Source organism: Lemur catta, chromosome 1 (genome assembly GCF_020740605.2).
Source record: "Lemur catta isolate mLemCat1 chromosome 1, mLemCat1.pri, whole genome shotgun sequence".
Taxonomy (NCBI): Eukaryota; Metazoa; Chordata; class Mammalia; order Primates; family Lemuridae; genus Lemur; species Lemur catta.
The window spans coordinates 164168875-164192709 of NC_059128.1; the positions used below are offsets into that span (position 1 = coordinate 164168875).

Genomic DNA, 23835 nt, shown 5'->3' on the forward strand with positions numbered 1-23835 from the left:
ACAAATGTCCTTGGAGTCATGATGTAGGCAAGTTGCACTTTTCTGAGCCTCAGCTTTTTTTCTCTGTGAAATGGCAACAGTCACCTCTAAGAACTAAGTGAGATGCAGTGTCTGACACACAGTAGGCTCATGGAAAATGTTAGTTTGCTTCCCTTCTCAGCAGTCTGTGTAGGATGCACTGCAGAAAGTTTGTGATTTTTGCTATTTTATTCTTTCAGATTGCAAAAGGATTAAACTGTTAGACGTTGTGTTTGTGCTGGATCATTCAGGCAGCATAAGTTCACCACAGAGAGAACACATGATGGACCTAACTATCCATTTGGTGAAGAAAGCGGATGTTGGCAGGGACCGAGTTCAGTTTGGAGCTCTCAAATACTCTGAATATCCAGAAATTCTTTTCTACCTTAACACATACCCAAACAGTTCAGCAATCGTTGAGAATCTGAGGAGGCGCAGGGACACCGGAGGGAGAACCTTCACTGCCAGGGCTCTCGAGCATGCGGACACCCTGTTCAGGGAGGAACGCGGTAGCCGCATCAAACAAAACGTGAAGCAGATGCTGATCGTCATCACCGACGGGCAATCTGATGATCGAACGCTGCTCAATGACACAGCGCTGAAGTTGAGAAACAAAGGCATCACCATCTTTGCAGTGGGTATAGGAGCGGCCAACCAAGAGGAACTTGAGGCTATGGCAGGGAATAAAAACAATACTATCCATGTGGATAATTTCGACAAACTGAAAGATGTTTACATGCCTGTACAAGAAAGTATGTGTACCAATGCACAAGAGGGTAAGTTGTTACTTTTAAAGTTTCTATGGGGGTAGCAATGAAAGTTTAAACAAAAAATAAAGTATGTCTTGGCTTCTTATTACCTAGGTGTCATGGGCTAAACATTTTTTGCTCAGACTAGCAGTTTTCTCATCTCTATTGATTAAGATCCCAAACTTCCCTTCCCACCACAGCATGCATTGAAGAGATTATTCAGGAAAGTTTCAGAAACATTCCTTGCTGTCTTGCCTCCCTGTTGCCTTGTTTTCTTTTTTTTTCTGTGGCAGAAAGCAACTCTTCTTAAGATCACATTTGCCTTACCCTTTTAGTGGCTACTCATGCTGTTCCATTTGGTTGACGGTTTCAATGCAGCCACATGGCATCAGTTTCAGGCCAAACTCTAGTGGAGAGTTTCATGGTTTAAACAGATAGACTTTTGTCTTCAAAGATCCAGGGCCCTGTAAATGGGAATAGAGGCATCCTGTAGGGCCATTGAAGGTTCAAGTGGTCTGATGTGCTTTTCTGGATAAGGAGCACTAGTGCAGAGGGCAGGATATGAGAGTCAAATGTGGGGTACTGGAGACTGGCTGACAGGAGCAGGGAGGCAAGGGGACTGAGCTGATTATGAGCCACCTTGGCATGGGTAGGCTAGAGACGGTGACGGAAGAGTGAGATTTGCCACCTGGTCTCAAAAGCAGCAGAGTCTGACAAGCCATCTAGGGAGGGCTGCTGTGCCTCCTTGGGAGGTCTGAATCCTGTGGTTTGTATTGGCCCAGTCCTCCCCACCTGGCACATGAGTCAGTCAGCTAACTCCTTCCCTCTCTTCTTTCCTTCTTCACTTCCTTCCTCCATCCCTCCATCTCTTTTTCTTTCTTCCTTTCTTCTTTCCTTTTTACCAACATAAGGCTCACTTTTGTAGCCAATACGAATCATGTTTCCAAGGCTAACATTAACCCACTCTCATCTCTGTATTTGGTCTAATTGCAAGCAAAAGCTTCCCTCCAGTCCTGTGGCAGATCAGCATTTGCTTTGCTGAATGGAACCATGCCTGCCCACCATAGCATTAGCTTACTTAAGTAAGGAATAAATTCAGCTTCTTGGTTTCAGATATTGAATGATATCTTCTGTATCCAAGAAAAATTAGGATTTTTCCCATGGCAGTAGGACCATCCCAATTCTTCTGCCTATTCTTCCCTGTCCTTGGGTTCCCACCCTGAAGCCTGGGCTTCCCTTCCTCTGTCCTGCTTTCTGCCAGTCCACTCAGCACTAAGTGATCTTTCTCCTGCACACTGAACTGTGCCACTCCTCTGCTTACAGTTTTTTGAGGCCTCCCTCACCCTTACCTTGGAGGCAATTTCCAAACTCTTAAGCTCCATCTAGCCCCTCCCCACCACTCCAATCTCACTCATTGCCTCTCCCCTCTTCACAGTCCACCCTGGCACTCTGAAATTCCTTCGTGTCTGTGTGCATACCCTTCTGCCCACCATGAACACTCCAGCCCACCATTTCCCTGCCCACATCTTGTCTGTCAAGTTTCAGCCTTTGTTTGCTTGTTTCCTGGCCTGACACCTGACCCCATGTCCCCATTGTGTCCCCAACTCTTGTACCTTCTATTTCTACTGGTGGTAGCACTTAACACATATTTACTGTCTTCTTATCTGTACCTGTTACATGACTATGAGCTCCTCGAGCGTGCTTGGTCTCTTGTTTATTGTTGGGTGCCACCAAATCTAGTACATTACTAAGACTACAGTCTTTTCCTAGGAATATGGAGGCTACTTTATTCTCATTTCCCATGCCTACATTTTGGAGGTGGGTGCTGACTTGGAGTTTGGGATGCAAGGTGTTTATTAGGGATCCACACCTGTGAAATAAAGGGGAAAGCAAGATGGGCAGAAGTCAAACAATGGCATGTGCTCAACAAAGCTCCAAACCTAGCAGAGAGCTCTGGGGCAAGTATTGCCCATGGCAGTTGTGCAGCGTCAGACTGCGATGGCTGGGACTGAGTGAGAAGTCCTTCCCACTTTGTCCCTGTATGTGGACTGCCCTCTGGCAAGGCTTCTCTCTGTAGTGAGACAGACCCTGAAGGAGCTGACAGCTAGACACTGTCTACTGATCATACTCCCACAGCCGGGAAGTAAGTCCTTCCTTGAAGGTCTATCTAGGCAGCACATCCCTGAGTTTAGCACACTACCCTTACAAGGAATTGTGTGACAGTCAGAATTACCTTTAGTAGTCACCCTAGTGATGCCCCTACCACAGCCACTGAGTTTGATTGGAGCTGAGTGTAGAAAGTCATCCCTTGATCTTGGGACATTCCACATTAGACTCAAGGAGATGACACTGTGCCTTGTTTACTGGCCACTAGCTCTTGTGCCAGTAAGTTTTAATATTTGGATTATGATATTGCAGCAGAAAAATGTGCTGGATTTAAGGATAAAAAGGATCTAGAGGTCCAGATACCAGCTCCACTCCATAGTGATTGTGCGCTTGTAGGCAAGTCACTTAACTTCTGAATTCTATTTCTATATTTATAAAATTAGAATAAGTCCTCATAATTTGGTTGTGAATATTATCTGTTACTGTATGCCAAAAGCATTTTTAAATGATATTTCTCAATACAAATGTGAAGTGGTTGCATTAATAGTAGTAGGAGTACTAATTATAGTACAGTAGTACTATTACCTTGATTTCGGTGAATGTTCCAGTCTGGGTATGTTGAAGGGTCTTGTAGCCTTTGTAATTACTTTTTAATGAGTACACTAAATCTATTCAAACTTCCTACTTTCCTTCTCTGATTATCTTTCAGTGTCTTCTCAAATGAATCATGTAAATAATTAAAACTTGAAAAAACTCTATTATCTTTCCACTTCTTGCTATTTTTCCTTCCTTTTGAGGGTCAATCAGTGATTTTCTCTTTTGTTACCATATCTCAATTTGCTCCTAATGTAAAGCAATTGAAGTATTTGAATAAAGGAAAAATTTAGAATGATTCATGAGGAAAATAGTTTGTTCTTTTTTCCTTTTGCAGTCTGTAACCTTCAGGAAGCTGATGTAATTTTCCTTTGTGATGGCTCTGACATGGTATCTAATTCAGAGTTTGTTACCATGACAACTTTCTTGTCAGACTTAATTGATCATTTTGACATTCAGTCTCAAAGAATGAAAATTGGTATGGCTCAATTTGGAAGCCGCTACCAGAAAATTGTTGAGTTGAAAAGCTCTCTGACGGAAACCCAGTGGAAGACTCAAATCCTAACTGTCTCCAAGAGCAGTGGGTTTCCACGAATCGACTTGGCCCTCAGAAACGTGATCAATATGTTTAATCCATCTGCTGGTGGGAGAAGAAACGCTGGTGTCCCTCAAACTTTGGTTGTTATCACATCAAGTGACCCCTACTATAATGTGGCAGATGCAGTAAAAACCCTGAAGAGCCTTGGAATCTGTGTCCTGGTTGTGGGCATAGGAGATGTTCATAAGGAACAGCTTCTCCCCATAACAGGCAATTCTGCAAAAATAATCACTTTTAAGGAATTTAATAAATTAGAGAATGTGGATGTGAAAAAAAGAATGGTTCGTGAAATCTGCCAGAGCTGCGGGAAAACCAGTAAGTGCTCTTTGGTTTTATTCAGTTGCAACTTCTCATTTTTCCATTTCCCAAGGGTGTCTTATGGGCTAGCTCTAGCAGAACATATTTTTATTTAGAATAGTGTGCAGTGAAGAGAGACTTCTCTGCTTCCAGGGCGTTTGAATCAGTCGGTCTCCCTTAAAGATAAAGAAAGGGTACAAGGGCTAGAGAGCCCCCAAGGCTGTGTCTTCTGGTCAGTCCTGTCCCCTCACTGCAAGCCAGTGCTTATTCTCTCACCGCCTGAATTTTAGTCTCCTATTTCTAGTCTCTCCTCTTCTGGAATTCCTAGGACAATGCCCTGCATCCAGTAGGAAGTAAGTAAAATAAACATTTGCTGATTGGAAGTTTTACTATTTTAGCTTTGGTAGATCATCTTCTAAAGGATTCAGCATGTATGTATGTGTGTATAATGTATGTTTTCTTCTTTTGACATAATCAAAACATAGGAAAGATTTGAATTGTGCTGAGAGATTATTTAATCCAGAAGTCACAAAGGCAAATGGCTGCAAAGGCCAGGTGGAGAATGGAGATGGGTCAAGGGGGTGGAGTGTGAGGAAAATGAACTGGGGAACAGTGACCCGTCTCACAGAGATGTCACTGTTCAGCTCCAGCTGAGGGTAGCCATGGGCAACTCAGGTTCTATAAATTTGGGGCTGGGAGTTGGGAAGACAGCATGTTAGGAAACAGCAGCAAATGAAAACATTTTGTGACACGGTGAGCGTTGTAGGAGGGGAAAGGGCATATCTCAAATCATGGTTGGGATGTGGCAAAGTCATAACATGTAACCAAAATGTTTGTACCCCTATAATTTCCTGAAATAAAAAAAAAAAGAAAGAAAACATTTTGTGGAATTTGTGCAACATGCAGAAATTCCTCAGAGGGCTTGTGTTTCTAGAGTTGTTGACTGAAACCACTTCTTCGACAAAAATGTGTTTGTCTTTCTCAGCTTTCCAGATCTTGTTCCATTTGGGGTGCTCAAACAGAGGCAGATTACAGTGGTAGAAAGAGCCCTGGGCCTGGAGTCAGAAAGCCAGCGTTCTAACTCTACTTCAGCAGCAACAACTTCCATAATTCACTGTCTTCCCATCTGTAAAATGAGCGCTGGACAGGATCAGAGCCACCACTGGCACCTTGCAGATGCAGTTTGTCTGTCTTCCCAGTGTTGACAACTTGCTAAATTAGTTCACAATATTTACAAAGTGGAGATTTTACATTAAAAATGTAGATGTCAGGTTCTTCTTTGAAAAACCAGAAGATCTGAGAACACAGGGCACCATTTCCCACATAGCTACTCTCAGCTGGGGCTGGACAGTGAACGGCCGCAGAGACGGGTCATTGTCCTCCGGTTCAGTTTCTGCACATCCTGCCCATTTCACTCATCTACATTATCCACCTAGCCTCTGTAGCCATCTGTGTTTGTGACCTCTGAAAATTAAATAATCTCCAAGGGCAGTTCAAATCTTTCATTTGTTACGATTATACAAATCAAAATATGTCACCATTGGAAGAAAAGCAATAGGCATATGCATGTGCATGCACACACATACACACAGTCACTGAAAATGAGACTGAGCTATGGTTTGAACTTCAGACAGCTACTGGAACATAATATTTGGAAAGGGATAGAGAAAACCCCTGTATTATTAACATATGTGGATAGAGCATCCAGTATCTTCCTTCTCGAACATGTTTTGGGTACTAGAGACCCTCCAGCTCTGGGCCATGACAGCTCTCCTCTCCTTTTCCCTGCCCTGTCTGCTCTTCCTTACTCCTGTCTACTCAGTAATCCTGACTTGTTTCCCTTGGTCTCCAGATTGCTTTGTGGACATAGTGGTCGGATTCGACATCTCTACTCACCTGCAGGGGCAGCCTTTGTTCCAGGGCCACCCCCGGCTGGAATCCTACCTCCCAGGCATCTTAGAGGACATCACTTCCATCAGGGGGGTGAGCTGTGGGTCAGGTGCAGCGACACAGGTGAGCTTGGCCTTTAAGGTGAACAATGACGAAGGTTTCCCTGCCAAGTTCCAAATCTACCAGAAAGCAATATTTGACAGCTTGCTACAAGTCAAAGTCAGTGGGCCAACTCATCTGAATGCACAGTTCTTGCAGTCTCTGTGGGACACATTTGAGGATAAATCTGCATCCCGGGGACAGGTATCCAAGTCTCATTCTATATCTCATCTCCTTGTGTTCCTTTCATCCCAGTTATATATATAACATTCATGTCAACCCATTCTCTACTTGCCCTTTTCTTTAGGTGCTGCTTGTCTTTTCAGATGGTCTCCAGAGTGAAAGCAGCATAATGCTTGAAAATCAATCGGACAGGCTCAGAGAAGCAGGTACCGAGTTTAAAATTTAAACGATGAAGTATAGAATATGTTGAACAAGTCTCCTCCTTTACTCAGGTGCTCTAGATCTTGGGATCTGTCTGGAAACTTGCAGTAGACATTGTTGGTGCCCCACCAAAACCCCTTGACCAGCGCCCACACCCCTCCTCCAAATGCTGCAAGTGCTGTGGCCAAGTGCTTGTACTTGTGACCTTCTACAGATGTGTGCCCTTGAGTGACCTGAGCCACACGTTTGGGAATTCCTTGGTGTAACCCCAGATCAGCTTTTGGGGTTTAGCTTCCACAGGCAACCTCCCTAGGGGCCAAATCATTTCTTGTTTTCTTGCTTGGTTGTGTCACCTTTCCTGCTCAGATTCCTTCAACACCTTCTCACTGTTCTTGGGATACATATCATATTCCCTAATAAGGCTCATGAGGCTTTGCAGGATCTGGCCCCTGCTTCCCACTCCAGCAGTGGCACTTCCCACATTCAGTGTTCCAGGCATGTGAAACTCCCCGCCCCCCCATTCTTCTCCTAGTGTACTTTATAGCTTCATTTCTCCCTATCCTTGCCTAGAGCTCTCCCCATCTCTCTTCCTCCCTAATTCTCCTCCCTTATTCTCTCCATCTCTCATCTCTGGTTCTGTTCCTTGACCAACTTCCATTCATCCTTTAGAATCAGCTTAGACATCAGTTTTCCTAAGAAACTTCCCATGACCCTCCAAGACTGAGTTAGGAACTTCTCCTCTAGGCTTTCATAGAACCCTGATGTTCCCTCTCAGAGCACTTACACTTCTCAGAGAAACCATCTGATTATTGTCCGTGTGTCCCATTGGACCATGAACTCTGTGGAGGGGAGGAGTATGCCCGACCTCTTCACCTTGTATCTCTGCTACAATGATAGTACATAATAGACTTCTAATACAGATATTTGTTTAACAAAAAGATGAGTGAAGTAAATGAACCAGTGAATGAGTTAAGTGAGTGAATGAATAAATGAATGAATGAACTGGATGTAGCCAGGAGTTCAGCTGAAACTGGAATCACCATGGGCTTTCCTCATGCTCTCAGGGCCTTGGCACTGGGAGTAACTTAAGAACTATCATTAATTTATATTCAGGAAAATTCAGAAAACCTTTCTAAAGATGAACAATGCCCTTTCTTAAAAATTACTTTCAAATGCCCAAGAATTGCATCAAAATTGGTTGTGAGATGTTGAACACAGTTTTCTGCTAGTATTTATCTATTGACTTGTAAATAATTTCTCTTAAATACTTTTCCTCAGGGGATTTCATGCTAAAGTCAGGGACCAGAGCCCGTGCACACTCAGAAAATACAGACAAATCTACTGTTGGGTTCTTCATTGGTTGGGAGTACTGCTTCCTCTTATGTTGATTTTGTCCACTTTCTGATTCTTTCAATAATGTTTGCTGAATAGAAATATGACGGGCTTGTCTTCTTTTTCATGTACAACCCTTTGTTTTATATCTGGTATTTTTACTGAATAGGACTTGATGCTCTGCTGGTGGTTTCCCTTAACACAACTGCTCATCATGAGTTTTCCAGCTTTGAATTTGGAAAAGGATTTGATTATATGACTCACCTGACCATTGGAATGAGAGAACTGGGCAAAACACTATCACAGTACCTGGTGAGTTGTTGGACAAAAAATTCAATTATTCAAAATACCATGGGAACTAAATTGGAATTTTGATATGAATTTTCAAAGACTGCCTTTGTTTACCCCACTAAGTAAAATGCCTGGTCTTTAGTATACAAAAATGTGTTAAAGACCAGAGCATTAGAGCATCCATGTTTTTTGCATGTCCTTTCATTCTTTGTCATCTCACTAAAAATAAATGCATAGGGAACTAAAAATCAACCACTATCAAATTAAAAAGCTCTCAAAAATTTATGCTACAGAAATTCCAGGAAACAGGAGACTAGAAACTAGGAACAAACAAGTCCTGGGCAAACTTGGGCTGTGGCTGTCTCAGCACTGGGTGCCCTTTCTATAAATAGAGATCATTTCCTTTGGAGAGGGGATGTTGCCAATGCAGTTGCTAGCCTGGTGTGTTCTCTGCAGTATTAAGTCACAAAGCACCTCTTATTCTCTGCAGCCCCTCACCCAAGGAGAGAAGATGGACTTATAGATTATGATTTGTGTGAGTACAATTCTTATGCAATAAAGTCTCTGACAATTGTTACTGAGCTTTACTTTTCTTTTCCGCCAGGGAAACATTGTGGAGAGGACTTGCTGCTGTACATTTTGTAAGTGCCCAGGGGTTCCAGGAACTCAGGGGACCCGAGGACTACAAGCCATGAAGGTGCCATTCAGTTCTGATACTATATTACCTTGATTCAGTATGGGTGGGACTGAGTCTCGGTGGTTGAATTTACCACCTTCCTTCAATACTAATGTAGTTGCTTTGGGCATTTCATGTGACTTTTATGGTGTAGGAGCCAGTTCAGAAGGGCTCACTTTTGATCCTTCCAGTAAGAAAAACTCCGTTTCCTCTTATATATGTTTGGTGATGTTGCCTCTTGATTTTACAGTTTACACTTTTGTACCTGCTTTAGACAGTTTGAAGGGTGACAAGAAGTGTTTAAAATAGTGAAGATGGAGCCAGCCATGGTGGCACACACCTGTAATCTCAGCTACTCAGGAGGCTGAGGTGGGAAGATTGCTTGATCCAAGAGTTCGAGACCACCCTGAGTAACATAGCAAGATCCTGTCTCATTAAAAAAAAAGAAAAATAGTGGGAAGTTGTGCTTCATCAGCAATAAAATGAAATTGAACTGCAAAAAGATCATAGCATTGTGGATTAATAGCCCTTTAAAAAGCAAATTATAAAAGATTAATTATACAACAATAGAATGAATAAATATATCATGATATTTTCAATAAAATATTCTACATCAATGAAAATGAATGAACTATAGCTCCACACAACATGAATAAATTTTACCGACCCAGTAATGTTCAAAAATGTGAAACACAGAATACTTATTTTATGATTCCATGTATAAAACATTTGAAGAAAGGCAAAACTAACCTATGGTGTCTAGGGATGAACACTTAAGTAGTGGAGTACTTTTAAAAGCAAAGAAGTATTGTAAAAGTCAGGAGTGCACTCCTGGGGTGGGGGCGGGGCGGTGGTAGGAGAAGAGCGGATTGTGCCTGGAGCAGGTACTCTGCCTGGGACCTGGGATGCTCCATTTCCTGACATGGGTGGTAGCTTCACAGACCTTGTACATAATAATTATAAAACTATTGTATAAAATTCACTTTGTAATAATTAAGCTGTACTTTTATATTTTATTCACTTTTAGGCACTTTTTGAAATATACTATTTTAGATATCATAATAAAAGGAGGTTTTTTTTTTTGAAAGAAATCAACTTCAATACTTGCTCATGAGTTCCCCATTGTTCATGCTTATGGAAAGATAATTTATATTGGACTTTTTACTGCATTGTGATGTTTTATTTAGTGTAGTTTCCTCTCTCATTGCTTTGCTCAGATCAATATTAGAATTATGTTCTGGGAGCACAACCCTCTGGTATACTGAGCAGATAGCTAGGACCTGTGGTGGAGGGTAAGAGAAAGCAAAGCCCAAACAGAATCCTTGCCACAAGTAAGCCACGAAACAGTTAAACCACACGTGGCCGAGGGAGGACATGACTGTAATTGAAATATATGCAACCTCCTGTTGGAAGTGCTTATTCTTCCTTGACCTCTCAAAAAAGCAGGAGAAAATAAAATGCTCCCTTTGGAAATGTTCTCAGTCTGCCTGCTAGAAGAGCTGTGGCTGGCACAGCTGTCGTCCCTGCAAACCCCTTAGGCACAGCAGCCCCTCAGCCCTCACCTGCAGGTGGGTTCCAAGGGTCATTCTCAGCAGGCATTAGGAAGGCTGCCTCCTGAGAGGGGCTCCAGAGATGAGTGCAAGGACAAAAGCCAGCTCCAGATGTGGTCAGACTTTCCCCAAACTCATAGCCACAATTGCAAAAACCACGACCAAGTTCAGGGGAGGGACTTACCTAGAATGCCTAATGATTTCCCAAGTTTGAAGTAATGGGGGCTAGCTAAAATTTATTTTTCTTTCTTTCTTTCTTCCCAGGGTTCTTCAGGTGTGAAAGGCAGCAGAGGACACAGGGGAGAGGACGGAGACCCTGTAAGTTTTTGTGACTCCCCCGCAATACACTTTTACTGATTTTCTTTTTCATGGAAATCTTTATTTTTGTATAAAAGGGGTAGATGGGTTTTGTTTATATATTTATTTTTCGTACTTTTTGGGGAAAGCATTGTTTTTCTTTTTCCTTGTCTGACACAGTGTTTAGTGGGAAGGAGGGAACAGACTTACACGCACGTGGCCTGGTGTGCTTCCATCCGTGGCAGAGAGCTGGGCACCCTCACTCTGCGCCCAGGCAGGGCACAGCGGGTTATCTGCCCGGGACTCTCTCCAGGCCTGAAACCCAGTGCTCAGCACACGGCTATGGGCCAGGGCTGGGGCGTACGTGCCTCCACGGAAAGGGAAGCGGGCAACGCAACCCCAAGGATGGCTTCACAGTTAAGGCTACACAGAGACTTGAGAATCTCAATGTTTCAGTCTGAAACCAAAGCTCTCACTTGGTTCATCAATCAAATTATGAAAATAAATTTGAAGTAACTGAAACCACTTGGGTGGCTCATTTGGGGTGGAAAAAGTTCAGGAAGCATCCAAATTGGATCTTTATCCCCTTAGAATTAAGGCCAGTTTCTCATCTGGGCAGCAAGTTATAAGGATTAAAACAAAGACTCTGGAATCAGACTGTCAAGAGTTGACCTAGATGTGGGACCTTGAACAAGATATTTAACTTTTTGACCCCTAGTTTCCTCATCTGTAAACATTTATAAATTCCTCTAGGACCAAAAGGTTAGCTAGTTTACAAAATGACCACTAAGAGGGTGCTCTAAGTCATCCACTCTGTACCCTCAGAGGGGTCTTGTCACCAAACCGGCATGGGAGCCTTCGAGCGTGGGGAATCGCGTCACCCGCCTGCCTGGCTGTGAGCCCCCAGCTGGCTGAAAGTCCAGGCCGTGAGAAGCCACGAGGCTTCAGTCATCAGCGCATGGCCATGAGCGAGGCCTCCGGATTTTCCCAGGAATAATCCTCAGAACAAAGAAAGTAAAGCAGGGCAAAGAAAACGCACTTCTCCCCTTTCTTACCAGGAAGGAAAGAATTAAGCTCATTGCTAAACAATTAATTTTATGCAGCAAAGTGTGAGTAACTGTTATACACCCAGGCCTGAGCCCGCCACAAGGGACACGAAGGTGAAAGAGGACAGTTGGGGTCCCTGCCCTCAAGGAACACAAAATTGTTCATTTTATCCTAGCATTTACCGGTATTTAAATATTTCCTGGGAGAGTTGGTGGGAGACACACACTCATTGACCTTGAGTGCTCTTCCCCATGTGGATTGTCTGGCTTGGAGAGTCTTTAACTGGGGATCGATCCTTCCTGTGAGAACTTGCTCTTCTTGCCTTTGTGTTCTCACTCTCGTAGTGGTGTCACTTCCCAGCAACTGCTTCTACTCAGCTCCAGTGCCCTAGCACTGACTTGTTTCTCTACCGTCAACAATGCTGTCTCTCCCAGTACAGCATTAGGGCCCTGGGCAGGATGTCAGGGCCAACATGTATTACTGGAGTATTTGGAATGTGGCTACAAAGTGAAGTGACTCCAAACCTTTGGCTGTGCTGTCTGATGAGGGCATGAAGTGGCTGAGCTCATCCTGCACCTTTTTGTCAACTTGGATCTGTGAAGAAGCCCTGAAGGTTGACAGGCAATATGTTTGAATACAGAGGGAAAAACAGATTTAAATGAATGAGCTCTCAGGAGCATTTGCTTCGTCTAAAGTTTGGCATGCCCATGTGCTGTAGTTTAACTCTCTAAAAGAAAACCACTGGCAGCTTCTGGCATCTAAGCATCACTTTGGATACTTGTTTTTGTTTCTTTTCTTAGGGAAGACGAGGAGATATAGGACCCCAAGGAGATAAAGGGATTTCAGGATGCGTAGGGGAGCAGGGTCAGAAGGTAAGACTCTCGGAAAATGTTTCTGATTCCCTATAACTATGATCCCCAACCCCTGGGCTGTGGGGTGGTACTGGTTGGTGGCCTGTTGGGAACTAGGCTGCACAGCACAGCAGGAGGTGAGTGGTGGACCAGTGAGTGAAGCTTCACCTATATTTACAGCCGCTCCCCATCACTCGAATCACTGTGTAAGCTCTGCCTCCTGTCAGATCAGTGGCAGTGTTAGATTCTTATAGGAGCACCCACCCTGCTGTAAACTGCGCATGTGAGGGATCTAGGTTGCGCACTCCTTATGAGAATCTAATCCCTGATGATCTGGGGTGGAGCTGAGGCGGTGATGCTATCACTGGGGAGCAGCTGCAAATACAGATTATCATTAGCAGAGAGGTTTGACTGCACAATAAATGTAATGCACTTGAGTCATCCTGAAACCATCCCTTCCTCTGCCCCCACCCCTGTTCTTGGGAAATTTGTCTTCCATGAAACTGGTCCTTGGTGCCAAAAATGTTGATGACCGCTGCCCTATAACATCCCTCCCTCTCTCCTCCCTTCCTTCCCTCCCTTATTTTCTCTCTTCCATCATTTCTCTCTCTTTCCCTTTCTCCACTTACCTCTATTAGTTTCCCCATCTGCAGATTAATTCTACTTTTTAATAATCTCATGGAGTCTTTAGCATTAATTAAATTCCGTCTATAACCCCTTTGTGAATGTATAGCCAGAAGCAATTAAAGAAATACACACTCACTTTCAGGAGGCAGCCCCTTCCTGCTGCAAGTCTGTGCCTCCGCACTCTGTGTTTGATACGTCAGTGAGAGATATTTAATCTTTTACAGGGAACCAGAGGATTCCCTGGACAGAAGGTACTGTAGTTTCTTCCTGGTCAAATTTGATTTCCTAATGGGATTAGTGTCCCAATAAGCGTGTGGCAGGGACCTCCTTTTGCCTGACTGCTGCCTGTGGTTGTCTCTCAGGGAGAACATGGAGACGATGGCATTGATGCATTTGATGGGGAAGAGGTAAGACATATTTCTTCAAGTATCATAAAACTGTCATGAGGTTGATATATTTTTTTAAGTGGGAATTTTGTTTTCCTTGTCTTCTTTTAGGGCTTTCGTGGATTTCCTGGGAAAAAGGGAGAAAAAGGTGATCCAGGATCTCAGGTAACACTTTCAGTATATCAAAGGAATATTTGGGAACAGAGACGGTCTTAACTGCTGTGTGGTTACTTAATTGTCAGTGGTTACTGGGGATAAAATTGGCAAGTGACTTAACCACATAATGAAGTCCTATTATCACTGAATAGGTGCCATATTCTCATTTGGGGCAAGTGGGTAACCATGTAATTTTCAAGAATTTCCAGCTAGAAAAATTCAAAACATACAAGGTTCTTCTGTGAGTATGATTTTTAGAAATCTGAAATGAATGCTTCTGACTGTCAGTGGTTTTTGTATTCTCTTTATTGTGTCTGAGAAAAATAAAAGACAAGAGAAAGAGACAATTATTTTGGTGGCTTTGGTATAGCAAATCACAGTGAAACTTTTTTTATTTTAAATTCAACACCCATTAATATATGCCTACTTGATTTCAAGCAGCTCGACTTTCATGCTCTGATGTATTTATTTATCAAATGTTTTTGACCATCTGTCATGTGCCAGGCACTGAATTATATGCTAAAGAAACAAAGATGAACCACTTAGTCCTGGCTTCAGAATCTCACAGTGTAGCTGGGGAGACAGACATATCAATAGACTGTGATTACACAGAATGTGATTGAGGCCACATTGTAGGTTTCTGCATGGGAGTCCAGAGAAGGACACCTAATCAGGCTGCAGGGGTTCGGGGGGTGTCCAGGAAGTCTTCCTGGAGGAAGTGATCCCTGAGCTGAAGATGAACAGGAATTCATCAACAGAATTCAAGCAAGGCAAAGATGTGGAGGAAGGGCATTCCAGACAGAGGGAACAGCATGATCAAAGACATGGGGTTTGGGGGCACTGCAAGTTTTTCTGCCTGGAGGAAGCATTAGAATACAGGTAATGAGAGGTGAGGTTCGAGAGGTGGCAGAAAGAGATCGGGATGGCACTAGTGACATGTGGCAGAGTTTGGCTTTTAACCATTAGGCAATGGGGAGCCTTTGAAAGATTTTAAGCAGCAGGATCACAAGCAAATTTGCATTTTAGAAATATTACTTGGTAGTAGTGTGGAAGATATTTTGGCGATGACATGGATGCAAGGCAAGGATGAGAGGTAGATCTGTAGTAGTCAGATGAGAAGTGATGAGCCTTCAGGTAAAGCAGTGGCAGTGAGAACTGACACAAGGCATATGAAAGACATAGCAGGGCCCAAGCTGGGGTGAGGCAAGCAGGGCACCAGGGTGCCAAGAGAGACTCACCCTTAGAGTTATGCAAGTGAATTCCTCCCTAGATATTGCACCCCAGGTGCCTCTCTTGCCTCAACTTAGTCTTGGTCTGGGATATAAGATCACCAGATCTAGGTGACCAGGGGAGCAGAAAATGGGGACTCAGTCAGAATGCCTGCAAGAATACTGGCTTGGGTGGATTTAGTTGGGAGCAGTTGGGTTTGAGATGACAGTGAAACATCCCTGTGGAGGTTTCTATTGGGAAATTTAGCTATAGATGTCAGAAGTTGCTAGACTGGCTGGGGTGTCCAATACAATAGCCACTAGCCATATGGGATTATTTAAATTTAAATTAATTAAAATTAAAAATTCTGCTCCTCAGTTGCACTGACTACATTTCAAATGCTGAATGGCCATATATGGCTGGTGGCTACCATATTGGACAGTGCAGATAAAGAACATTTCCATCACTCAAGAAAGTGCTATTGGACAGCTAGACCATGAGAAGTTTTCCAATTTATCAGCCTCCCTACAGATAATCTTGACCATAGGCTTAAAACTGGACTTAGTGCTGCTTGAGAAGACTGAAGAAACCTGGCTAAGATAGGAGGATGTGGAATATTTTATCTGATTGATTACTCCCTCCCCCTCACATACTCGACATTTGACATTAGCACCATTATAAAAGCCCCCTACAAGCTAACTCAAAAGCTCATTTTATTTTTTTCAGGGAAGCCCAGGTTCCAGAGGCCCCCCTGGGGGACATGGAGAGAAGGGCTTCCCAGGAGATCCAGTAAGTTATGAGGACCCTGTTGGCTCTGAATTTTATACTTGCTCCACAGTTCCAGTCTTGTTTTTCTTTGTGTCTCCTGCTAACCCACTAGGCAAATGCTTGTCTTGGGAGTAGGGCTGGTAGGTGTGGAATGAGGCTCCAGGAAATATCTGTCTGTGTTTGATCTGGGCTGGTTATATTAAAGATTCAGAACTGAGAACTAAAGTTTCTCCTTATGAATCCTTATGGTAAATTGACACTTTCAAGTTCCTTTGGGGGAAAATTTCCATTGTTTATTGGACTCCTAATCTTGTAGACCTGCAAATTCCCTATTTGCAGAATCAATTACAGGGGAATCTTATTATACCCTCGAGGGAGTGGTCTAAGAATGTTTGGACCAGTGTATCAGTGAAGCTGCTTATATGGAGAAGTGAAAATCACCATGTAGAAAGCACTCCTATAATTCTTCATGTATCACCAAACCAAATCTCCTTCACACTTGGGGAAATATTGGTCTCATTTTTTCAAAAATCCTATGAATGTTCTCACACCTCTCATCCCTTAACCTAAATTAGCATAGTACTTGAACATCTTACCATTTTACCATTTTGCAAAAAAAAAAAACAAAACTAATGGTTTTTCAATCTTCCTCTAGGGCAATCCAGGACAAAACAATAACATCAAAGGACAAAAGGGCTCCAAAGGAGAACAAGGAAGACAAGTAATTGGATCTATTTTACATATATGAGTTGATTAATTCTATTGCTGAGTGAAATAAATTTAGTAAAATATATAACCCTACCGTAAGTGAGCAGACACCCCTAAGTCCACATCTGAAAGAGCTTTATTTTCTTAAAACAAGGCATGTTTGTAGTAGGCTACATTTCCATGAACAAAATTATTAAGTTTCTGGCAAGCAATATTATTTGGGGAAAGTTGTATAGTAATGCATGTTGCTATACCTTTTTCTTCCTCAAAGGATATATAACCGACAATATTAACATGCAGAATGATTGTAGCATGACACATCTGTTCTGCTGTTTTAATAGTGCTTGGGGTTTTGATGCTGATGCATTTATAATTTACTCTGAATCTGTTGCCTTATAATCTTGGGGGAACCATTGTATTTATAGGGTACAACTGGACAGAAAGGGACACAAGGCAGTCCTAGTTCCAGAGGAAGCAGGGTAAGTATTTGTGAGGAAATTTATTTCCCCTCTTTATCACTTGAAGATGACGCGGAGGCATTCAGAATATTTGTTGCTGCACAGTCAGCTGATACATTTGCAGAGTTTCTCAATCTTGGTGCTACTGACATTCTGGGCCAGATAGCTCTTTGCTGTGGTGGCTGTCCTGTGCATTGTTGGATATTTGGCAGCATCTCTGGTCTCTACCCAGTAGATGTCAGTAGCACCATCCCTCCCCCCTGCCCACTTGTGACATCCAAAAATGTCTCCAGATATTGCCAAATGTCTGTGGTGGATGCTGTGCGGTGGGGGTGGGACAGATCCACCCATGGTGAGGACTTCTGTGACATTGTCTGCCTTTCCCTTTCTGCCTTCCAGATGCTTTTGAACATCTTTGAAGGAAGCTAATGGCTTGAACTTAAAAGCCCTCCTCTGGTAGCTTAGCATTTTAAGGTCTCTTTCTTCCTCTATTTCTCTTTACATGTTGCCAATGGGAAAGAGGAGTCACGAATAAATTCTTCCTGAGTGGACCAAAACGCTGGTGGTTAGAGCCAACTCAGTGGCAACTTCGAGGTCTTGGGGTAACTTTATGGCTTCCGGTGTTATATCAAGCCTATCACAGCAAAAAACAGGGACATTGGATTTCCCAATCCTTTTAAGGAACAACCAAGAAATCACCTTTTCCCTCTGTGGACTGCTGAAGTCAGAGATGATATTTATAATGTATTAGAAACTCCTCTATCATGCACTCAGCATGGACATTGTAAAAAGAAAATAATGAATAATGTACAAAGTCCTAGATTTGGTGCTGAGTTTTGTTCAAGAGGAAAATGAAAATACTTGGATTTCTTTTCTATTACAAATTTGGAATCTGCTTATCATTTTGAAGACTGTGGCTGACTGCCCTTCTCTCTGGGACAGATAGTGAAGAAATGTATTTTAATCCCACTTGCCTTTGTTTATCTTGAATGATGGTTCTTAAGGGAAAAGGGATCAGCACTCTGATGGGTCAGGCTTCCCAGTGCTTCTGGTAAAATTCTTTGGGACTTTGCCCTCTTCTTCACAAAAGAGAATTAAAATGAAATAAAAGAAAGCTACTTCAAACTAAAAGTTTGAAGCTATTAAATGGCACATCAATCAGGCACTTTTAAAAAAGAGATGCCAGGGGTGAGGTTGGAGATGAATCCTTGAACAAGCTAGTTGATTACTTTGAAGTCACTTTCAGGACTTGAGGTTCTCAGCCCCTTCGTCATCTTTTACTATTTCCCTGTGGATCTCCTCCTTTTTAGCTTCTTTTCTCCTGAATTAAACAAGGTAATATTGATATAAAACACCATCAAGTTTTTATCCTCTCCCCCAACTTTCCAATGAAGAATAGACTTCTCTACGTCAAGTGGGTACAGATTCTAAACAGCACAAGCCAACGCAAGACATTGCCTTCTGCGTGACAGAATTTCAACTTACATGTATTAATTGTTGCCAAAACAAGGGATCAACACACTAAAAACCACATGTGAAACCACATTCCAGGCCCTTTGCTTTTTGCCTGACACACACAAAGACTACTTCTATAGCATCTATTTTGTGCCAGGTCCTGATCAAATCACTTGAAAATATTAATTCTTTTAATCCTCATAACATACCTGTGAGGTAGATATCATGTCCATTTTACAAATGAGAAAATCAAAGAACCTTGGGTAATTTGCCCAAGGTCACAATACTAGTTAGTGGCAGAGCTGGGATTTGAACTCAGAGTGTCTCACTCCAGAGTCTGGGCACCTACCTACCCTGGGTTAGGTTTATTGCACACTGCCCTGTGCTGCACAGGCTTTAAAGAGCAGAACTGAGCTCCAGGTTGCCTGACTTCTAAGGAAGTGAAGCCATTGGGAATACTGTTTGTTACACAGAATAACATTATCTTACTCTTGCTTTTTAATGGAGACAGAATTGTGATGTCATGGAAACGGTAGCTTCAACCTTTGTTTATTGTTTCTTCTCTTTCTTACATCAAGAGAATTGCTTATTCACATCCAGGTACAAACAACTGACAAATTACAATGGGTAACTTCTCCCAAAGGGTATTTGAATTTTATTTTATTTTTTATTTTTTTCCTTTTGAAAGCAAGTTTATAAGGTATTTGAATTTTAAAAGCAAAAAGTACCTTGAATTAAGGGGCAGAAACTCAATGGAGAAATTTTAGCTATCTATCTGCCTACCTGGTGGAGCTGGTCAGGTAGTTTATTCTAAAGAACTTTATAAGGTGGGCAGTTGAGAGAATACAGCAGTTCTGAAATAATTTCCATAGCTACCTTTCTGAATAAATGAATATAATTTAAGTACTTGTTTAGTACCGAAAGCAATCATAGTCGTTTATCATGACACTAAGTGAATTGCTGGTTGAGATGTTCCACGGTTCTCTCAAAGAGGCTGGGACTTCGTGGGGGTGTGAGTAGGAGGGTACAGAGTTTATCTTTGCTGTTTAGGAAAAAGTTAGGATCTAGGGCCCAAATCATCTTCCTGCTTGGCTACCCTCCGAAAAGGAAAGGGTGTGGTAAAGGCAGTCACCAGTGGAGAGCCTGAGCTGGCAACGTGAACTTGCTTTGGGATAGGCACAGATTTGGGTTTCAGCGATCAGCCAGGTTTTTTGTTGTTGTTGAACCTAGCCGTAGCATTTGGACCACCACATAGTTGAGCAGACCCCATCAGCCATTTCTTCCTTGTAGAATTCTATAGAGACAAACCCCAGTGGGCCCATGTGGAACACTGTATTTAGAAGTTTTTTACTCTCCCCCAAGATGTAATTAGGGGCCCAGGACAGAGAGAGATGGATGTTATCCTGCTCTTCTCCTGCGAGGAGCCTCTGAGCAGCAGAGGGATTTGCTGGAAACGTAGAAGACAGGTTCTTCAGGATGATTTGATTCTCCAAACAGCCTCTTGGATAATTGTTAGAGGTTGTCAGACTGAATCTGGGTCTGTAATGACTTTTAGATTGGTTTGTAATCAGTGCCCCTCAAATGTTAGTCTATAATTAAGTGCCCAGTGTGAAAACTTGTTTTTGGAAAGTGCCTCAGGGAAACTATTTCTGTGAGCTGCTCATTACTGATGTCGATCAGGGAATGAGACAGGCTGATTTGCCTCAGGGAATCCCTCCAGCCAGACACCCACACGTTAACACTTTGCCTTTTCTCATCCAGGGAAGAGAAGGCCCAAGAGGACTCCAGGGTGCCCCAGTGAGTAAACCTTCAGTCCTGGTCTCTGTGTTAGAAGGGCCCAAGGATGTTTCCCCCCTGCAGATGGTGCTGGGAATAAATGAGCATTTGACAAATGTCGTGGGAAGTGCCCAGCGCTGGGCGTGATACCCACTGACTAGCAGGAAACACACACAACCATCATCTCAGCGCCCAGGAACAGGACAGACCTAAGGCAAAGCCTCCTTCACAGATACCTTGTAGACAAGCAGAACCTGTGCAGGTCCAAATGATGTGCTTTTGACTGCTTTTCGTGTGCTTTGGGAATTGACTACAAGAGAGTGAAATTCTTTATTGGAATAAGAAACAAACTTGCGTTTATTCCTTAGACAGTCTGGAAGAGCAAAATCCTATGCAGAGTAGGGAGGGAGCCACGAGTCAGACAAAATAGCATCTGTGTCCTATGTAAGTTCTATAAAGAGAAAATCTATGTAGAAACTATGTGGAGAAAATCTTGACACTGAAAACTCTTGTTCATCAGGGAGAACGAGGAGATCCTGGACTTCAAGGTACACCGGGAGCTGAAGGATTACAAGGCCTGCAGGTGTGTTGGAATATTTTATAAACATTGACAAATAATGTGAAGCTATTCGGATGGGAAGAAGGCTGGCAGTTCTGCATAAAAATAAATAACCAAGACATTTTTAGTCTGTTCCCCTGCCATACTCTGTGTTCCCCGTCATGGGGTGGGGGGTGATTTTGTTCCGTCAAACTTGCTGCAACATTTGCATCTCAGTAATAAGCCTTTGTAGAGGAAAGTTGTGCTCTTGGACTCACCTGATACTGTGTTTACATGTTAGTAATAATGAGTGATTAATACCTTCCCATTATATTAGTAATTCATGTCAGGATCAGCAAATTGGTTTTCCATAACTGAGGTCCTGCACACAGACTGCCACAAAAGAAAGTTAGAGGTTGGAAACTGTTACTCAACCCACCTAAAGCTAACTCCACAGGGGTGACAGTATTTCTAGAATATTACCCATGAGGCTTTATGTGAGCTATTTGTATTTTCCATGCCCCTGTCATTAGTAATATGGGCATCAGAAGTCAGGGCATCTCTGTCTCACTGTCTTCTATGCCAGGAAGACACCATTGTCATCCCTAGAGAATGGCTTTGTAGCACATGGGTATTTAGTCACCTCATGAAGCCCACTTTATATGGAGCCCACCTTACGCCTGGACTTGTCTGGAAGGGCCTATGTAGGTAGATGTGCCTATTCTAAGGCTTTCCCAGTAATTCATTTTTCTTCTAGAAAGTTCTAGATTATTAGTACTAAATAGGAAATTGAGATTCTCTTGAGTGGTTCTGGGCTCCCTAAAGCAAACTATGAACTAGCAGATTCTGTAGATTGAGTAACCATGGGATCAGCCCCTCGATCCATTCCCAGGCTTTTAGGGGTGGGGGCTGGAGTGACAGTTATTTCACATACCTCAGCTACTCAAAGGTCCCTTTGATACTTAGGAAGTGAATCAAGGCTCATCCAGTACCTCCTGGACAGCCAGGGGCCATTTCACAGCTGTTGCTTTGGTAGTGAGAAATATCACTAACTCAAACTCTAGTTTTCCTTCTGTGTGAGAGAACCATATGAGAAGCATGCATTTGATGGCAAATGTGGCCATGTGGAGGAGTTTGATTCCTCCAACGGGGGTTGGCTGCAAAGTGCTTTACACGTTGATAAGCACTTTGGCCCAGGTAACCTGCCCCATCAAAGGAATTCATCTGACTGTGGTTGGTGTCTTACTTCTTTTTTTCTATAGGTTTTATTTTCCGAATTAGTCTATTTATGTTTACCCTTGTAGGAGAGGGAAGAGGGATGAAGGTCATACCCAGGCAGAGAATTCCTTAATTCCTCAGTGGACTACTGAGTTAACTGGATCTGCCTCAATTACTCTTCTGATACATATTTGATCTCTGAGTTAAAAAGCAGCTTGGAGGGGGTAGACCATTGCTTTTCCATGAGGTGTTTCAAAAGCACTAACTGAGAAATTAAGTTTTCTTTGACATCGTTGCATTATATTTCTTTTGTTACCACTAAAGGGGTTAAATGGAAATCCTGGCAGCAAAGGAGAAAAAGGAAGCCAGGGCCACAAAGGACCTCAGGTGGGTGACTTAGACCCGTTAGGCTCGGTGACTCCCAGCACTTATTTTCCTCTAACTGTGAAACACCTTCACATATAGTTTATATTGTATTATCTATGTATGTATTATTTCCTTGTTGGATTATCTGGGGCAAAGTTTTAGCACAGCTCAGATCCTCATACATAGCTAAAGCACTCTTTCTCCTTCATGGGGTTTTCCTCAGAAAACACAAACCCACTTTGTCAGCCTAAAGAAAGCAGCTGGAAGAATATAAATATTTCCGAACCATAAACATTTTCTCCAAAACCTGATACATTATTCTGATTTTTATAACTTTTAAAAATTATCTGTGCCATGCATATATATCTCCATTGATTACAGACATTTAAAATTGTCCATACAAAGATCCCTTGCTACCCAAATCTATTTGAGTCCTAAGTTCAGCTCTTGACTTCGCCATCTGAATCTATTTGTTTCCTGAATAATGAGAGTTTGGATGGTGAGGGATTTGTAGGAAAAATACTCTACTCAGTTTTTCAGCTTAGACAGTGAGAGTTCAGAAGGCAAGGGATGCCTATATTTCTGTCTTCCTAGCATGTGTGTGAACGATAGTTTTGCCCATTTTCAGATTGGGAAACTGAAACATATTCTGCATGCCATTGTGTGTGGTGGCAGTAAAATGTCTTGTTCTAACAAATTCAGCACATTATGGCAATTTTCCCACATTTAGAAATAACATGTGTTGAGTCAAATATGCCTTTTCTGTTTCTCGGTAAGGGCCCATATGGACTAGTGATGTCCCTGCAGATGAAAATTGTGGTCCTCAAACTAGGACTGGAACCTGAGTCATCTAGTTCAGCCCTGAAGCCTGCCTCTCTCCTGGGTGGCTGAATCTGGTGTTAAGGAAGCATCAATGAGTTGTTGGGAATGACATGAAGAAAAGTAATATTATAATTACCTGTAGTTGTTAACAGGTGTGCTAAGAATTGCTATGGTGCCAATGTTTCGGTCTCTCTTTTTTTTTTTTCAGGGTTCTCCTGGGCTAGTGGGAGCTAAAGGGAGCATCGGAAGACCTGGACTTTTGGGCAAAAAAGTAAATGTTATTTCTTGTGGGTTTCAAACACTGAGAGCAAAAGTCTTCCATTTTCTTCCTGACTTTCACATTAATTCCGCACATGATTGAATCCAAGCACCATCAACAAGCCACCAGCATTCTGCTAATACATTCTCTTCCCTCCGTTGAGCAAAGAATTTCTAACTACTGACCTCTCCATGCAGCTGCTCTCATTTCACTGGGAGAGACAGTGATCTCATCCATCAGAAATAACTCTGAAAAATCTCTTCAACTCCCTGATTTGCTGACTGCAGGAATGTACTTGGCTGAGTCAGGT

At 42.6% G+C, this 23835-nt stretch overlaps 1 protein-coding gene across 3 annotated transcripts in view; it reads left to right on the forward strand.

Moving 5' to 3' along the window:
* COL6A5 (collagen type VI alpha 5 chain) overlaps positions 1 to 23835 on the forward strand; it is a 103692-nt gene that overhangs the window by 18415 nt on the left and 61442 nt on the right. For all 3 annotated transcript variants that reach the window (XM_045538524.1, XM_045538514.1, XM_045538505.1), the window contains 18 exons: positions 219 to 794; positions 3805 to 4380; positions 6215 to 6555; positions 6659 to 6740; positions 8237 to 8379; positions 8963 to 9055; positions 10849 to 10902; positions 12729 to 12800; positions 13631 to 13657; positions 13769 to 13813; positions 13904 to 13957; positions 15884 to 15946; positions 16581 to 16646; positions 17059 to 17112; positions 20308 to 20343; positions 20843 to 20905; positions 22403 to 22465; positions 23475 to 23537. In XM_045538524.1, the coding sequence (XP_045394480.1) occupies positions 219 to 794; positions 3805 to 4380; positions 6215 to 6555; positions 6659 to 6740; positions 8237 to 8379; positions 8963 to 9055; positions 10849 to 10902; positions 12729 to 12800; positions 13631 to 13657; positions 13769 to 13813; positions 13904 to 13957; positions 15884 to 15946; positions 16581 to 16646; positions 17059 to 17112; positions 20308 to 20343; positions 20843 to 20905; positions 22403 to 22465; positions 23475 to 23537 (2471 nt within the window). The remainder of the gene's footprint in view (positions 1 to 218; positions 795 to 3804; positions 4381 to 6214; positions 6556 to 6658; positions 6741 to 8236; positions 8380 to 8962; positions 9056 to 10848; positions 10903 to 12728; positions 12801 to 13630; positions 13658 to 13768; positions 13814 to 13903; positions 13958 to 15883; positions 15947 to 16580; positions 16647 to 17058; positions 17113 to 20307; positions 20344 to 20842; positions 20906 to 22402; positions 22466 to 23474; positions 23538 to 23835) is intronic.